The sequence below is a fragment of the Limanda limanda genome, chromosome 9 (genome assembly GCF_963576545.1).
Source record: "Limanda limanda chromosome 9, fLimLim1.1, whole genome shotgun sequence".
NCBI lineage: Eukaryota > Metazoa > Chordata > Actinopteri > Pleuronectiformes > Pleuronectidae > Limanda > Limanda limanda.
In genome coordinates this window covers 24,677,134-24,693,091 of record NC_083644.1, presented here as the reverse complement: position 1 = coordinate 24,693,091, position 15,958 = coordinate 24,677,134, and the positions used below count along the sequence as shown (strand labels likewise).

The window sequence follows — 15,958 nt, the reverse complement described above, 5'->3', positions numbered from 1 at the left end:
TGCTATCACGGCTGCTTTAGAATACGAGTTTGTACCTCATGTTAAAGTTTTGATGTTTATATCTATAAATATTGTTTAAAAAATGTTTAATAGAATTATTTATTTTGCATATTTATAAATTTTTCTACATTTGCAGATAAGCTCCGAGCCTGATTTTTGACCGTCCCGCTGAAAGGTTTGACCGAAATTTCACCTGTTGACGATGGTTCGTAATGTGGATGATCTGGACTACTGCCTGTCATCTCATCCTCAAAGCATCCTCGAGGGCTTGCGCTCCCTCCGCACTCAACCCAAACTGGTGGATGTGACGCTGAGCGCCGGCGGTCGGGACTTCCCCTGTCACCGTGGCGTGTTGGCTCTCTGCAGCAAGTACTTTCACTGCATGTTCTCGGGCGAATTTGTGGAGAGCATTGGCGCCCGCGTGGAGCTTCAAGATGTTGATCCTGACATCCTCAGCTACTTGCTGGACTTTGCCTACACGGGCAAACTAACCATCAACCAGAGCAATGTGGAGGGCTTGATCTGCACCGCCAGCCAGCTGCAGTTCCAGTCGGTGAGAACCGTATGCAGCCGATACCTCCAGCATCAGATCGATGGAACCAACTGTCTGGGAATCCTGGAGTTTGGGGAGATCCACGGCTGCCCAGAGGTGGTCGCCAAAGCCTCGGCTTTCCTTTTAGAGAACTTTGAGGCAGTGCAACAAAGTGAGGAGTTTCTGCTGTTGGCCAAAGACAGACTGGTTTCCTGCCTGTCTGATGAAGGACTGCAAATTCGGTCAGAACACACTCGTGTGGAGGCTATCCTGAAGTGGGTTAGTCACCACAAGGACTCTCGCCTCTGCCACCTCACCCAGCTCCTCACCTTGTCCCGCCTGGCTCTCCTCAGCCTGGACTACCTGGCCGACACCCTGCTGAAGGACAGTCTGGTTCAGGCCTCTCCCAGCTGCAGAGAGGCAGTAGAGCAAATTCACAGAGAGGTTAGTGACATTCTTCTTCTGGCTCTTATCTTGGTTTGCGTAATGTGAGAAGGTTTCTAGAAAAAACAATCATCGCTTTTACTTTTCTAGAAAATGGATTTGTCATCAGAATATTTGGACAGTGTCATGTCTCAGAGTCCACAACCAAACCTGCAAGAGGTGCTGTTTGTAATGGGAGGTCGCTCGCTGGAGGACGAAGACTCCGATGACTCAGATGAGGATGAAGACAGAGATCCAAGACTACGAAGACTGCTGCCGAGGAACTGTGCCTTCTACAACACAAAAACAAGTAAAAATAAATATTTTCTCTACCAAGCTTCTTTAAGTTCACAATCCATTTTGCAACAGATATTTGTTAGGAAACGTCTGCCTGATTCCTCATACCAGTTTGGCAGATGTGTTTTCAGGTCGTTAAATTTAGTGCTGACGCAGAAACAGCCCGACAGAAAAGTGGTTCAGATGTGACAAAACTGCATCATCTTCTCGGTTCCTAAAATGAGCGTTTCATTGTGCAGAGCTGGAAGAAGGCGGCTTCATCGTGTTTATTACATGGGAAGATTTCTGGTTTTATGTCGAGGCAAAACATCTCTGGCCACATACTCGCAAGTTTTGCAAGTATAGTTGAAGTTATTGACAGCCAGCAAGCCAGCAAGCAATAACCTTCTATAACTGACTTTTGACTTAAAAGTTCCGAGAGGAACTTAGTGTATTTTTACCTAATTTCCCTGGTGTGCATTTGTCTTTTTTCCTGAATGAGTCACAAAAGTTAACTCATTTTTTTTCTTTCTCTGCAGAACAGTGGCATGAGCTCCCTAATTTCCCCAACCCCAACAAGTGGGGTTACTCCATGGTCTCCTTGAACAATGACGTGTATGTCACAGGTGGGTGAAGTGTGAGCAACACAGAAACTTTACTGTTGAACATCAAAGGAGTGACGATAAATGGATTTGAGCAGAACTCACCAGGTTTGTCGAGAATAATGCGAAACGTGGTCAGACTTTTGACCAAGTGCTCTGGTCTCTCTGACAGGGGGCTCGCGAGGCTCGAATACCAACACCTGGTCGACCACAGAGACCTGGAAGTACATCACAAAGCAGGGGAGGTGGGTGACTGTGGCGCCCATGCTCCGGCCTCGGACTAACCACACATCGGCGGTGCTCAACGGGGAGATTTACGTCATCGGAGGTGAGAAAATAAATAGTCCTGCATGAGGAGCCTGAATCCAGCAGTGCACTGAAACACTCCAGACGCTTATTGACTTCTCAGTGTCTCTGATGCTTTGATTTTAGTTCTTTTAGTGGATGAATGGCCTCAAAAAACAGGGCAGCATTTACAAACTGATGATGACTCATTCTTCTCCCATTTCCCTCCTTTAGGTACAACATCAGTCCAAGTGGAGGTGGAGCACTATGACCCTTACAGCGACACGTGGGCCACGACCTGCCCCGCCTTAAGATATGTGACTAACTTCACCGCCACAGCGTGTCATGGGAAGCTTTATGTGATTGGTTCATGTGCTGTGAAGTACAATGCTTTGACCATGCAGTGCTACAACCCTGTTATAGGTAAGGATGCTCGGATACCTGTATTACTACTAAAGGGATAAAATATTCCTGCCTGTTTCTAACTCAAATATTTATTAGCAGGTTTGTGACGTAAATATTAAAAAGAAAGAGAAAAAACTAACATTTGAAGATACATCACAGTATTGAGAGAATTCTACAAGCCCTATTGGTGGATTCATTTGTAGCTTTTAATACTCAAGGATTTTTGTAACATTTATTATCTGAGATTTCCCAATAAATCTACATTAAATGATCTATACTCCCTCCACCATATGTTATGTCTGTATCTACAGATCTTAGATGTGATGAAGAAACAAATTCGATTTTTTTCATGAAAATTCTCTCTGTAGCCTCAGCGTACTGTATGTGAATGTAGTTGTTTTTCTAGGAGGACAATAATGTAGCAAAATCATTTGTGTGAGAGTTGCGTTACTGTATCTCAATCTTTGTGTGCATAATCAGTAAATGTGTGAAAAAATATGCACTGTGATTTGAGACACTTACACGAATCTGGAACTGTGAATTTAGAATCAGAATTATCGAATCAAAATAATGTTGCAACAATAATGGCCCCATATAACAGTCAAAGGATAAAGTTAACAGTCTCATCTAGGTTATTGTTCTATAAAAAGGTTGTTGATTAAATGGATATTTCTCTTTTCTTTATTTGAATGCTCTTTACAGATAATTGGATCAGCATATGTTCGCCCTTTATCCCCAAGTACTTGTCCTCTCCTCGCTCTGTTTGCGTTGATGGGATTGTGTATCTGGTCGCCGACAACACTAAGAAAGTCTACTGCTATGATCCAGAGGCGAACATGTGGCAGAAGGTGGGTTCAGGAATCACTGCTGACAACATTCATATTAATATTATGTATAATGAATTATTGCAGGAATATAGCAGAAATAATCAGTTAACATTGAGCTATTTGATTACTTCTCCACGTCTCATCAGGTCCAGCTTCTCCACATGCTTCATGAGAATGGCGGCCTGGTAACGCTGGATGGGATGTTATTTGTCACTGGGGGCCATTGGAAAGGTATGGAGGGCGATTACGGGGTGGAAGTGGAGTCTTACAACCGGGCGTCCGACACCTGGGAGGTGGAGGGCTTCCTGCCCAGACTTTGGTTCTACAGCGGGGTCTGCACCATCTTCCTCGACCCCACCCAGTGGCCGGAGCTTTTCCCCACAGATTTAACACAATGACCTTGTGTCCCTGACCAGACCAAACTTGGGGTCAAAAGAGATCTCAGAGACGTGTTCCTATCTATATGTGTTTGACTTGTTTATCACTGGATGTCCTTGTGTTTCACAATAGTTCACATGATCCTCAGGTATTGCTGACTGAGTTTAGGACCGGCTTGGCAGCTCAGCTGGAATTTACATAGACTTTTTATTATGTGTTTGATATGTGGATGACTTGTTGTGTTGCTAAATGAAGCTTGTGAGTCATTAAATAATTGAAGAAACAATTTGTGGGCTCCTCTTCTTTATAAAATGTGTTGTCAGCCACAGGTAAACCCACTGTCCATGTTTCCATTAGCAGCTTGATCATTAACCCATCGGAATCCATTGGCTTGTCTCGATGCGTCTGTGCTGCCATGGAAACACCAAGGCAAGCTTTCTGTTACTATGGCGAAGGCCCGGAAGCGCGTGGTAACCTTGGCAACGGAGCCTGGGACCAGTTAGCTTGTTGTCGCTCCAAAAGTTTCCTGATGAAAAAGTTCAGGCTGTGATTTTTTAAACCTCTGCACTCTCAAGCGCTTTTCTTTGTGCAGCTTCCGGCCGTGTTGCATTTTGTTCGTAGTTCGTAGAGTCGACATTTGACAACTTCCTGTCCTGATCTTTATTAGCCACACATAGCACGCTGCAGCTCTAACACTTTACTATCAGAGCTGGGGCCGCTTTGCAATGAGTGGTCAACGGGAGCCAGGTGAACGCTCTCCTCGACTGGAGGCTGTGATTCAGGTCGGTAACACAACACCGACACACAAACGCTGAGCCAACTATTTATCATGCATTTTCAACGGAGGATACTTTAACATGTAAAAGATGCGTTTTTTGACTAGTTAGTATCTGCTGGGTAGTTGTATCCATAACAACACGTATGTATTCCTTGATAATGTTTTTTATCAATAATATGTGCAATGTAAGCAGTGGATACTTTCAAGATAAAAGTATGTGCCTCTAAAATCTACTGTAATATATAAATAAATAAAATGAAGTAGCATCATACAGATAGATATTATGAATACAACAAAACCACTCTGGTTTGTTACTTGAAGACATATAATTAGATAACTTACACAAGTATTGAAAGGCAGATGTTGAATCAGAGATCCTGACCTGAGACTCCATGCACAATTCGATACAGCAGCTTCACCTCATTATCTTCTCACTGTACATGATCAAACTAAGTAAGTACATAACCCGAGCAGACAAGTTCCTATTTCGGTGCATTTCTTTAGTGGAAACAAGCACAGCTTTGTCTATAAATACATTTTTAAGTACTTTATATACAATCTATGCTATCCTATACTTCTAATCCACTACATCTACAGATGGAACAGTTTCATATAAACAATATTATATTTGGTGCTTTTCTTTTAGATGGAAATGTCCCAAACACACTTGTCTAATGGTTGCAATAAACAAACGTCCGTCATAATAAAGCAATCACAACAATCCAACTATATTACATTTATAACATTTAAACCTCCACGGGCCATTCTGTGAAATGAATATGACTACTTTTGAATCAGTACACTGTTTATACTTATGTATTTGTACTTAGTGAGAGCCACTACTTTGTCATGCCCTGTTATTGGAACTCCTCTGAGTCAAACCGTAATAAAATTGGCCTTTTAATGCTCAGCTAAGTGATGTGTGGGGCTGATTGTTGTGATTCTAGAAGTTGGAGGAATCCCTGCTTCACTCTGATGACTGCTCAGGAGAGGGGACTCTGGCACTTCGATGTGATGGGCAGGAGTCCAATGTCTCGCCTACGCCTGTCTCAGTGCGTATCCGCCAGATCATCACCCGCAACCTGGCTCAGCAGCCGGCCGGTAGGGAAGAGAGCTTTAACTGAAAGGCACACATCCAGCAGAGAGAATAGAGCTGCCTTGCTAGAGAGCAGTTATTATTTTACCTTGAGTGGCGAGATTGACACTTCAGTATGCATGATCTGCTTCCTCATCTCAGGTGAGAGCTGTGAGGTCAGTGAGCTGGAGGAGAGAAGGGCCCTGAGGGAGCAGCTGTCTCCGAGGCAGATGGACCGTGACCAGCCGCCAGGCAAACATGCCAGTCTCACAGACAGGGTAGGAGTGACACAGGGCAGCAACACACTCAGGTCAGGGTGTGGAGTACTGATCACGTTTTTTGACTCAAGGAGATTATGTTTTCATTCCTTTTGTTGTTTCTGTTATTTAGCAGCATTGCACAAAAACAGTTGGAAGGATTTCCACAAGACTCTGTGGTAGGATGTGGTATGTGGTCATTTTGAGTGTGGATCCGGATCGCTAGGCAGATACAGAAATTGTTTTCAACTTCTTTAACATTGTGACATAGGGCATTTTAAAAAGTGTGTGCGATTTGGGGCAGATCCAAATAATAATCTGAATTTGGTGAATATAAATGTGGCTTCATAAAGTGACTGAAATCTAGTGTAAGGGGGACTGTAGGGCCTTGGCAGAGGTATGTACTCGACTGAGTACAAGTAACAATGCCATTCTAGTACAGTTTGCTTTGTAACCGATGTCACCAAAAATGACCAAAACCACCAAATATAAAAAACTATACACGTCTTCATCTCATTCTTATTTTGAATAGGATATACAGGGCATGTAGTCTTTTCATGAACATCATAATTATGATACTGTCAACATGTGACTGTATTGAACCCCAATAAAGCATATCTCCAAATTAAAGTGTTTCCCACACTAGCTCTAAATGAGGCCACATTGTTAAACGCTGTCAGATGTTAAAGCAGATCTTAAAGGAGTCAGAGTATGTAATACTGTTGATGGTAAATTTATGCAGTTTTGTTTGGAGATGAGATCAAGAGGGTGAGCCACACTGGAGCATTGACTGCAAAAAGCCCCATGCGTTTGAAATGGAATATGGTTACAGTAAACATCAGTGCAGCACGGCTCTTTCCAGCAGGGAAAGCCTTTCGGAGTTGAACAAACAAACACTGTGGGAAGCTTGAAACAGCTTTGCATGTACTGTAGTGAAAACTCAGGGCAGAATTTACAGACTCCCAATTGAATTAATGTAACTTGGCACAAGCACATATTTTATGTCATACATTTTTCTTTAATTAGCGGCTATGGAACTACACACAGTACACACTACACATGTGCGTGTACTTGCAGTTCTATCTTTGTGAGGACCAGTTTGAGTTACAGACCTTATGGAGTTTAGACTTTTTGGGAAAGTGAGGAAATTTTACCATGTCCTCACAACTTGTTTGAAGGTTAAGACTTTAAGTTAGGTAATTCTAACCTGACCTTAAGTTCAGATTCAGGTCAGAATTAAGTTAAAATTTCGGTTAGTGGCTAGGAAATGCATTATGTCAGTGAGGGTCTTCACAAGAACTGTTTGCTTGTGTGTGTGTGTGCACATTGGAGCATCTGCATGCATGTGCTTTGGTGTATGTGTTTGTAAGAGTAAATAAGAGAGAGGAGGGTGGATTCATGAAGGCTTTCCTTGTGGTCTGTTCAGGTAGACTCAGACCCCCTGTGCTCACGAGAACCGGCGTCCCCCTTCATAACCCCCCATGGTTGCCCCCTTCGTGCTGCGGCTGCTGTTTTGGGGGGAAAATTGTCAGGGTCACTGGCCTCCTCCCTCGAGACTGTCGAAGAAAAAGCTCATTTTTCACGGTGTACAAAGCAGGCATTTGTGATAACACTGCGCTCTTTCTGCTGCTTAAATCTAATGAACACCCGCTGTTTGCCTTACGTTTGGAACTTATTTTAAAGCCAAGGCTATAAATATAATTTAATTAGCTTGGCAGATATATATAGCATATTTATTTTGTTGATATTTTTAGATGTGTGAAAAGTCATGAAACAGAACAAGACTAGGTCAAAACCTAGTATATGGCTGGGCCGTTTATGGTTAATGTGTGAAACTGAAAGATGCTGTGGGACCACAATTAACAACTTTTAATGGAAACTAGCTAAATCCTTATTAGCGTATTCAAGATATCACTGGTCGGATTTGAATTCTGGCCAGTTACAGCCCTTTGCTTCTCTCTGGCTCTCTCTGCTCATATTTAAAAAGGCTGAATTCTTAACAAAGTCCTTCTCATTTTAATGTGTGTCTGTGTCTGTTGACAATGATTGACAGAAACAATGGAAAAACACACAACTTAAAATCAGTCAATGAAAAAGAATCTTAACCAGCATCACTTCCAAGCCATTTCCAATCCACTACGCTGCTAAGATACTGTTTTTAAAACTGTAGTGTCATCTGACAAAATCACTATACACAAAATACAATGGCGTGGGTATATATATATACTTACATAGAGTATTGTATTGTGAGTGTGATGGAAGTTTTCTTCCAACTGTAGTTGCTCGTAGATAGTTGCCGCCACTGTCTGAGATCAACTACAGTGGGAAGAAAACTTCCCCAAACACTTTTGGCAACTGGGACAGCTGCCTCTAAACAGTGTGGCAACATAGGCAGCTGCCACTTAACAGTGCTAGAACAAAGGCAGGGGCCTAAACAGTGTTACATAAAAAAGCCTTTGATGTATCTGTTTAGAGGCCTCTGTCTGTCTGCCTTTACAAATCAGTGGCAGTTTCGGTTGCCACAGGAAGTGTTCTACAAGCTACCGCTGCCACGATTTGAGCTCGCCCTTACTGAGCTGGCAGCTGCTATTAAGCGAATTCTATTTCAAACTTTATTTTCTAATACTTTCAGTGGAAATATAGACCTTCACCAAACAACTGTCGATCAAAACATCAAACCGGATTCTTTTTGCGATGGCTGTGCCAAACAGCAAGGTTGCACCCTCGGTGAAAAAGGTAAGCATCGCCTTAGTTTACTTTAGCTGGCTCTAACTAGTTGAACATTAAGTTGTGACACCACAAGTGAAAGCAGTACAGTTATGTTATAAATCATTCTTGACTAAATGTTTGTATGAAGTGCTTTGTTTTTGCATGAACTGATATTCATTTATTTGTTTATTTAACTGTAGCTGGTAACTGGTTATTGTCTGTGTCAAGCAGTTACCTGTAATGATGTTTGTATACAAGTTTGTAAATAAAGTTGAGAAGAGGTGAAAGCAGCACACTTACTATTGAGTAAGTATTATTGCTTCTTCCACTATGCGATTGTCACATTTAGCCGTACAGCTTTTCACAGTTTGTGTTTTCACAGGGCACAACTGTTCAGAAGGCACCTGGTGGAGTAAAGCCAACCAAAGTTGCTAAGAAGGGAAAGGATGATGAGGAACGTGTGGAAAAGGGTGCGGGCTGGGATGAGTCTCATGGGAAACGACCTCTTAAACCTGTAGATCAACTGGAGCTCACTGAGGCTGAGTTAAAAGAGGACATCACGAGGATCCTGACTGCCAACAACCCACATGCACCCCAAAATATTGTACGCTACAGCTTCAAGGATAACTCCTACAAGGCTGTTGTTGTGGAACAAGTGGCTGTTCACTTTGTGTTGGAGGGCAGCCTTATACATCAAGACTCTGATGAGGCCAGACGAATGATAGCCGGAGAGGGTTTCCCAGGAGATGCTGTAACAGAGGAAACAGGAGCTGAACCTGATGAGCTTATAAGTGAAACCCCGGCTACACCTGTAGAAGATGAAGGGGAGGGAGCTGGAGAAGAAGACACACCAAGTAGAGTTGCCCCCAAAACTGGCAAGATGCCTCCCAACCAGATAAACTTCAGTGAGAGGGCCAGCCAGACCCTCAATAACCCATTAAGGGAAAAAAGCGTCCAGACTGAACCTCCTAACCGCACCAACTTCTGTGCCAATGCTAATCCGTGGGAGAACTATGATGCGCATGAGAAGGAGCTGGCAAAAATAGAAAAAAATAAAGAGAAGCAGAAAGACACAGTTCCGGAGAAGGTGATATTGCCGGAGAGCGACAACCTCACTGAAGTAGGAAAAGCATCCAAGATCTCTGAAAGAATGATCCATCAAAACACATTTGATGACAAAGCGCAACATTTCAAATACTTTGAAGATGCCTCCGATGAGTTCAAGGACAAGGAGGGCACCCTTCTCCCTTTGTGGAAGTTTAAATATGACAAAGCTAAAACACTGTCTGTCACCGCCCTCTGCTGGAATAACAAATTTGATGACCTGTTTGCTGTGGGCATGGGATCGTACGACTTCAGGAACCAAGGAGGTGGCATGGTTGTCTTCTATTCGTTTAAGAACTCGTCGTTTCCAGAGTACATCTACCCCACCAAGTCTGGCGTTCTGTGTCTCGACATCCACCAGCAGTATTGTAACCTGGTGGCGGTGGGCTTTCATGATGGCGCCGTGGCCATCTACAATTTGAACAACAAAGGAGTGGAGCCTGTGCACAAAAGCACAGCTAAGACTGGCAAGCACACTGACCCTGTCTGGCAGGTACGCTGGCAGAAGAATGACATGGACAACCACCACAATTTCTATTCTGTGTCATCTGATGGCCGTGTTGTGTCTTGGACACTTGTTAAGAATGAGCTGCTCTACACAGATATTATCAGACTGTATCTGGTTGGTGCTGTATCTGAAGGGACAGAAGATGCAAAGTCGCCCATGTTCACTTGTGGTACAGCGTTTGACTTCCACAAACAGATCGACTCTCTCTTCCTAGTTGGCACAGAGGGAGGGAAAATACACAAGTGCTCCAAGACTTACTCCAGCCATATACTGAAGACCTTCTTTGCCCACACCATGGCAGTGGATGCTGTGAAATGGAACTGCTTCCACCCAAAAGTGTTCATCTCTAGCAGCTTGGACTGGACCGTTAAGGTCTGGAACCATACATTCAACAGTCCATTGCTAACCTTTGACCTGAATGCTGCTGTCGGAGATGTTTCCTGGTCTCCATCTTCCTCCACTGTATTTGGTGCTGTCACAGCAGATGGCAAAGTTCATGTTTATGACCTCAGTATCAACAAATATGAGCCTATCTGTCGGCAGTCTGTTGTGCCCAAAGGGACGAAGTTGACGCACCTGGAATTTAACCCCATCAATCCCACCCTCACAGTGGGCGACGACAGAGGCTACGTCACCAGCTTCAAACTCTCCCCTAACCTGCGCATGAAACCCAAGGCTAAGAAGGGTCAGGAGCTGCCCGAAGGTCCAGAAGTGGAAGTCGCCAAAATGGAGAAGCTGCTCAGTGAGCTGCAGGAAATGTAGCAACACCCAGTTTAATGTTTCACTCTCCAACACACAAACCTGATACAATCTGTTACTGTCTTTCACAGTCTTCCCATTTGTGAATTTCAGTTTGTGCAACAGTAAAAATGACATGTCAAGAAAACTAAGTGTATATGTTTATTAAAAATGTTTTCTTCTGATCTTCCTTGAGCTGTTAATCAATATTCATAAGCTATTAATAATTCATGATTGATACTGCAGTAGTTGATACATGGGCAACACTGGGAACATTTTTTAAATCTGTGAGAGACATTCTCACACTTTCCAAAGAATCTTCCTTCTCTCCAAGCAGTACCCATAGTCAGTTTATAGATATAGGGCCAGCTAGCAGTACATTGTATCTGCGCTCATTGACTTTCATATATAATTCAGATTCCCAGACAGAGAGGCACTGACTCTTCTTTTGCATATTACATCAGCTTTTGTGCATTCGGTGTTGGGATGGGTGACGCAAGATAAGGGAGATAAATTGGGATGCTGTGGGAGACTTCTTTTGACTCAGGGTGCGACAATTGCTCATGTTACTCTGTTAGCGTTTGCATATTGTTTCATCTTCTGGTCTCCTTAATGCATCAAGTCTACATTAAACTCATCTGGATAAGACACCAGTTGCTGCCTGAGTTCTCCTTTCACCAGCTTCCAGAAAACGTACTGAACAAATTGGCGTCACGAACAGGATCTTAACACAGCAAAGATACCGTCATTTGCAGAATTCAAGTCATCCTTTGATTTACCATTACCGTATCCGTGCTTGACGAGATCATAAAGAAAACTTCCATCACAGTTAGGCTTACCCCGGCTGTTGAGTTCCAGCCATAAAACATTAGTGTAGTTGGAATTTCATACTGACACCACTAAGTAGTGATTTGAAGAGTGGAGTGGACGGATTAGTACAAGGCCTTTGTTTTTCTTCAGAATGATCAGAGATATCATAGCTGCTAATGTAACTGAGAGTTGTTTTTTTGGTCTCATAAGTCAAGAGGTTCATTATGAGACTCCTGTTGTGACTCGTCTGTTCCGTGAAAACTCCTGTCTCCTCCTAACTATTTTCTCCCTGAAGAACAGCATGATAGTTTGGCAGCTTTGCTGTTGTGTGATGTTAATGTGAAGTGCTAAGCAATGCCCTCGAGGCAAATTACTGTGGCAACCGGATGAAACTAACATATACGCCAGCAGTCGAACATGCATCTAGCTTTCTCCCTCAGCATTTACTGCCAAAGGATTCATATCACTGAATATATTACATATATTATGACTATCTTAATCTGTCTGTTTAATTTCAGGCTTAGTATATTGATATGTCTAATTTGGTCTTGAGAAAGCAGCCAGACACTACATATTCACAACTGTTCATTGGCTTTTGGTTATAACATACAATGAGGATTCCTGTTGTTAAAATTTAGAATGTAAAGCAAATTGTCAGTAAAGCTTACAGTACATTTATTAGGTTGTTTTGTGTGAAAACTTTTGTCTGATGGTTTAAAAAGCTGTGAAACACAGATTGTTGTAATTAACTCTTAAACAAAAATGTGAGCATGTAAACATTTTATAAGATTATGTTCTGATTAATACATTTCAGTCATGTTGCTGAATTTTGCTCTATTTACATCTAATATGATTTTCGGGCTTGAAAAAATAGTGATCATGTGAGAAACCTTTTAAATCAGCAATTGTCCCAGCTGGCCTCAGCGTGAACTTACTCCCCTGTATATTTTACATGGAGTAATGTTATCGAAATTTGTCCTGATAGTTTGGACATTGCTCAAGGACGAGAGTAAAAGACCAGCTGCAGCAGGTTTTGATTGCATGTGTTGCTGAAACGCTCTCAGCTTGGTGGGGTCCAGGTATCTTCCTGTTCATCCTACAGTACTTGCTCAATGCAGTCTGACAAGGTAATGACCTCCACCAAGGAGGTTTTGATTTCACCCCTAACTGTGAGTTTCTTTATTTGTTTGTTTGTTTGCTTGTAAACAATACAACTCATTACACCCGCTACACTTCTTTGTACCTTCATCTATCTCCCCACCCTCACAGCCCACCTGCAGATGAGGAGCCTTTTCCAGCTACTGAGCTCCACCCACAAGTAGACAGGATTGGTTTCTTACATTTGTGACATCACATACCCTGGCTGTCTCAGTAAATTTTTTCAGACTGGGCTTTTGTTAACTACAGCGTTAAATTGGAAATACTAAGCCATGGTGTTGCGGCTTATTCAACTCAAAATTTTAACTTGATTAAAAAACAGATTTTCACTGGAGGGGGACTTTATTCCTTTAAAGTATTTTTTTCAGTTTGGAACAAGACTTCCCCTGTTTTACTTGTACTCTGGGTTCATATGATGCCTAACTACTGAAGATCTCTCCTGAAATCCCTTGAATGGTCCTTCTGTCACAATGTCAGCTGAAGTCCAGAAACATTCGGATCCTTAATTGCCAGCTTGCCTGAGCTTTACTTGAGTCTCTGTGACCTGACAGAAGACCTTTAACGCAATACCGGTGAAGTCACACCTGGACTCTGAAAGCCTTCCTCTGTGGCTCTGTTGAGTCACTCAATGTGATCTCTGGTGACCCTGCAAAATTGCTCCTGAACCCGGATAAACCTTGACCTAGTTTTTGGAGTTGGATGGCCTCAGGAGTTTGGAGAACATGTAGGGTTGAATTCTGAACCCTCTGTGTTGCTTTTGGAGCCCAGCCAGTGTGCATTTTCTCAGACTTAGACCTCCATAGCCTGCTGCCTTAACACTTAGCGGCTGCCTGTATAAAGCTGCAGTGTGGCAGTCAGTTGGATAAAGATAAACTCTTGGTGAATGATTTCTGATACCAACTGCCATTTGCCAGTGCACTCAGAAGTCTTGATTCCCCTGGCTGTCTTCATAGGAGCCCTGTCAAACACAGTTGGACCTAAAGAAAAGTCTGTTTTTAGAGATTGTGTTACTGTCCCCTTTTACTCCGCCACCCCCCTCTGTTTCAAGTTTGTTTTTACTGCTGGCACAAAACCATTCATTTAGGCTGTAGGTTTGAGTGGAACACTGCCAAAAAGTCTGACTCCCTCAACTATCATGAAATTGTAAAAATTAATTGCCTTCCCCAGAGAAAATATGCTTAAAAGCCCATCCCAGTGCAGAAGATTTGATGAAAGTATTCCATTAAACCCTGTCAAAATTTGGCATTAGACAAATCATGTTACCTGACTTTAAAGTCAAACATGAAGCACACTTTTCAGTTCTTCTCTGCATGTCAAGAGTGTCTAATCAAATATGAAGCCTTAAACTGACGGAGCATGTGTGTGTGTGTGTGTGTGTGTGTGTGTGTGTGTGTGTGTGTGTGTGTGTGTGTGTGTGTGTGTGTGTGTGTGTGTGTGTGTGTGTGTGTGTGTGTGTGTGTGTGCAGGTTTTATTCAGGCTTTGTCCTTGCCACGGGTATTTGTGTGCAAGGCCAGACACATGCTTATGAGTACACAGCATGTATTATTAGTTTGGCCGTATTTACACAGATCACTTTTATCCCCGTGTGCCATCACAGCAGCTGTCCCTGTAACCAAAACGCACACTCCATGGTAACACACGCACTGCTGCTCTCCATCCTCACTTCAGCTCTCCTTGTTTGTTATCCCACATTGTGTAATTAGGGTCAGCGATGATACATAAACAGCTTTCACAATCAGCTGGGGCTCTTTCACAGAGTCAGCACTCAGGGGGTAACACGAGGGGAAGGGGGGAGCGGGTATGTTGTTGAAGTAGGATAGTAAGTTTTTTGGGCAGCTTGGGGGCGATGGACATCCGCTCCAGCTGTGTTTAGGAATCTGACAGATAGTGCACTCCATTAATTCCCTTTATTAAGCCTCTGGGCCCAGGCCAAGCCAGGGAAAACGATTGCAGCTGTAACCCTTCACATGCTGGCTGGACCGCGCACTCGTGGCCAGATGTCGCCCTGGGTGAGTCAGAGATAGAGCGAGAGAGAGGACTGATGATATGGACTTGTTGCTCGATATGCCTGGAAATTTATTTCTGTGTAAATAAACAATAATGGATAAACAGCTGGTATTATAGAGTAGAAAAAGAGACATTTGCATAGACATTTACAAAACCCCAGCTGAAACACTAGATAAACTGGTGTTATCGGATCTCCAAATGTTGTGACATTCAGCCATTGAGAGAATATTTTAATTATAATTTGGTAAGTGAAATGGATTGGATTTTGATCTACCACATGAGCAAGGCAGCGACTTTTGGCCAAACACCAAAGCCTTCACAAGGGCCTTGAAAATGATTCTCTTGTTGCTTGTTGGCAGATGATTCAAAGCAAGATTATCCCTTGATGTTGTTTGAAATATTTATCAAAAGAGACAATGCAAGGAGTGGCACAAATCATAAATATCAAGAAATATAAAAAGCTAATTCAAAGCACATTTTAAGAGGCTGAACCGTCATTCGCTTTGGAAACATAAGTGGGGCTCAAGGAACAGATACTTGGGATAGAACAAAAATAAAAGGAGCCATAGCAACCATATGGAAGCATAAAACATACCATGACAAAAAGGCCGCTGTTGAACATGATTGCAAAATGGCATTATATTACCTCAAAGAGTAAGCGAAATTGAGACTGGGCTCAGCTCACTTTACAGGATCGCAAAGGCAGCTCAAAAGAGATTGTACTCTGCAGATTGTAAATAGTAAAGGTGTTCAGTATGCACACTTTTGGGCCCCAAATGAGGACTGTAAGCCCCCAAGTTAGAGCCGATAGAGGACTGGAATTACACACTTCTCTCTTGTGCCTTTAGTTTTTATAGTCATCCCTCGATGGGTGTATTGTGAATGACAATTAGTTCAAGCTCACTCGGAGAAAAGAGAGATGATATTTAATGATGCAAGCAAGGCGAGTGAGTAGATTGCGGTGTCAGCGAGTTAAGTTAAGGTGGGGGTCTCTGCAGCCGACCGTTATGGCGTCCCCCCGGGAGCTTCTTGCACGAAGCATGGCTAATCCAGAGCAGCCCCCGGCCTCCTGCTTTACAGCTGAC

At 42.9% G+C, this 15,958-nt stretch overlaps 3 protein-coding genes across 5 annotated transcripts in view; all 3 read left to right on the top strand.

Moving 5' to 3' along the window:
• Nucleotides 1-202: 202 nt before the first annotated feature.
• klhl30 (kelch-like family member 30) lies at nt 203-3,952 on the top strand. 3 transcript variants are annotated; one of them, XM_061078572.1, is made up of 7 exons: nt 203-976; nt 1,112-1,265; nt 1,771-1,857; nt 2,006-2,161; nt 2,353-2,541; nt 3,226-3,371; nt 3,497-3,952. In XM_061078572.1, the coding sequence occupies exons 1-7, from the start codon at nt 203-205 to the stop codon at nt 3,746-3,748; spliced, it is 1,758 nt and encodes a 585-aa protein (XP_060934555.1). In that variant the 3' UTR covers nt 3,749-3,952. The 3 variants fall into 3 exon arrangements, with proteins under 3 accessions (XP_060934555.1, XP_060934553.1, XP_060934554.1); XM_061078570.1 differs by having other exon boundaries at nt 1,067-1,265; XM_061078571.1 differs by having other exon boundaries at nt 203-980; nt 1,086-1,265.
• A 501-nt stretch (nt 3,953-4,453) lies between these two features.
• The window catches only part of crocc2 (ciliary rootlet coiled-coil, rootletin family member 2), a 37,585-nt gene continuing 26,080 nt past the window's right edge, over nt 4,454-15,958 (top strand). The window contains exons 1-3 of the mRNA XM_061078429.1: nt 4,454-4,510; nt 5,454-5,607; nt 5,744-5,859. Of these exons, the coding sequence (XP_060934412.1) occupies nt 4,454-4,510; nt 5,454-5,607; nt 5,744-5,859 (327 nt within the window). The remainder of the gene's footprint in view (nt 4,511-5,453; nt 5,608-5,743; nt 5,860-15,958) is intronic.
• LOC133010451 (dynein intermediate chain 2, ciliary-like) lies at nt 8,533-10,921 on the top strand. The gene is made up of 2 exons (XM_061078033.1): nt 8,533-8,574; nt 8,930-10,921. The coding sequence occupies exons 1-2, from the start codon at nt 8,533-8,535 to the stop codon at nt 10,919-10,921; spliced, it is 2,034 nt and encodes a 677-aa protein (XP_060934016.1).

Bases quoted from the DNA above. Each gene is read 5' to 3' on its own strand.
- LOC133010451 (XM_061078033.1), top strand. From the start codon at position 8,533: ATGGCTGTGCCAAACAGCAAGGTTGCACCCTCGGTGAAAAAG. The intron at 8,575-8,929 runs GTAAGCATCGCC...GTGTTTTCACAG, and splicing joins TTGCACCCTCGGTGAAAAAG to GGCACAACTGTTCAGAAGGC.
- klhl30 (XM_061078570.1), top strand. From the start codon at position 203: ATGGTTCGTAATGTGGATGATCTGGACTACTGCCTGTCATCTCATCCT. The intron at 1,858-2,005 runs GTGGGTGAAGTG...TCTCTCTGACAG, and splicing joins CAATGACGTGTATGTCACAG to GGGGCTCGCGAGGCTCGAAT. The intron at 2,162-2,352 runs GTGAGAAAATAA...TCCCTCCTTTAG, and splicing joins GGAGATTTACGTCATCGGAG to GTACAACATCAGTCCAAGTG.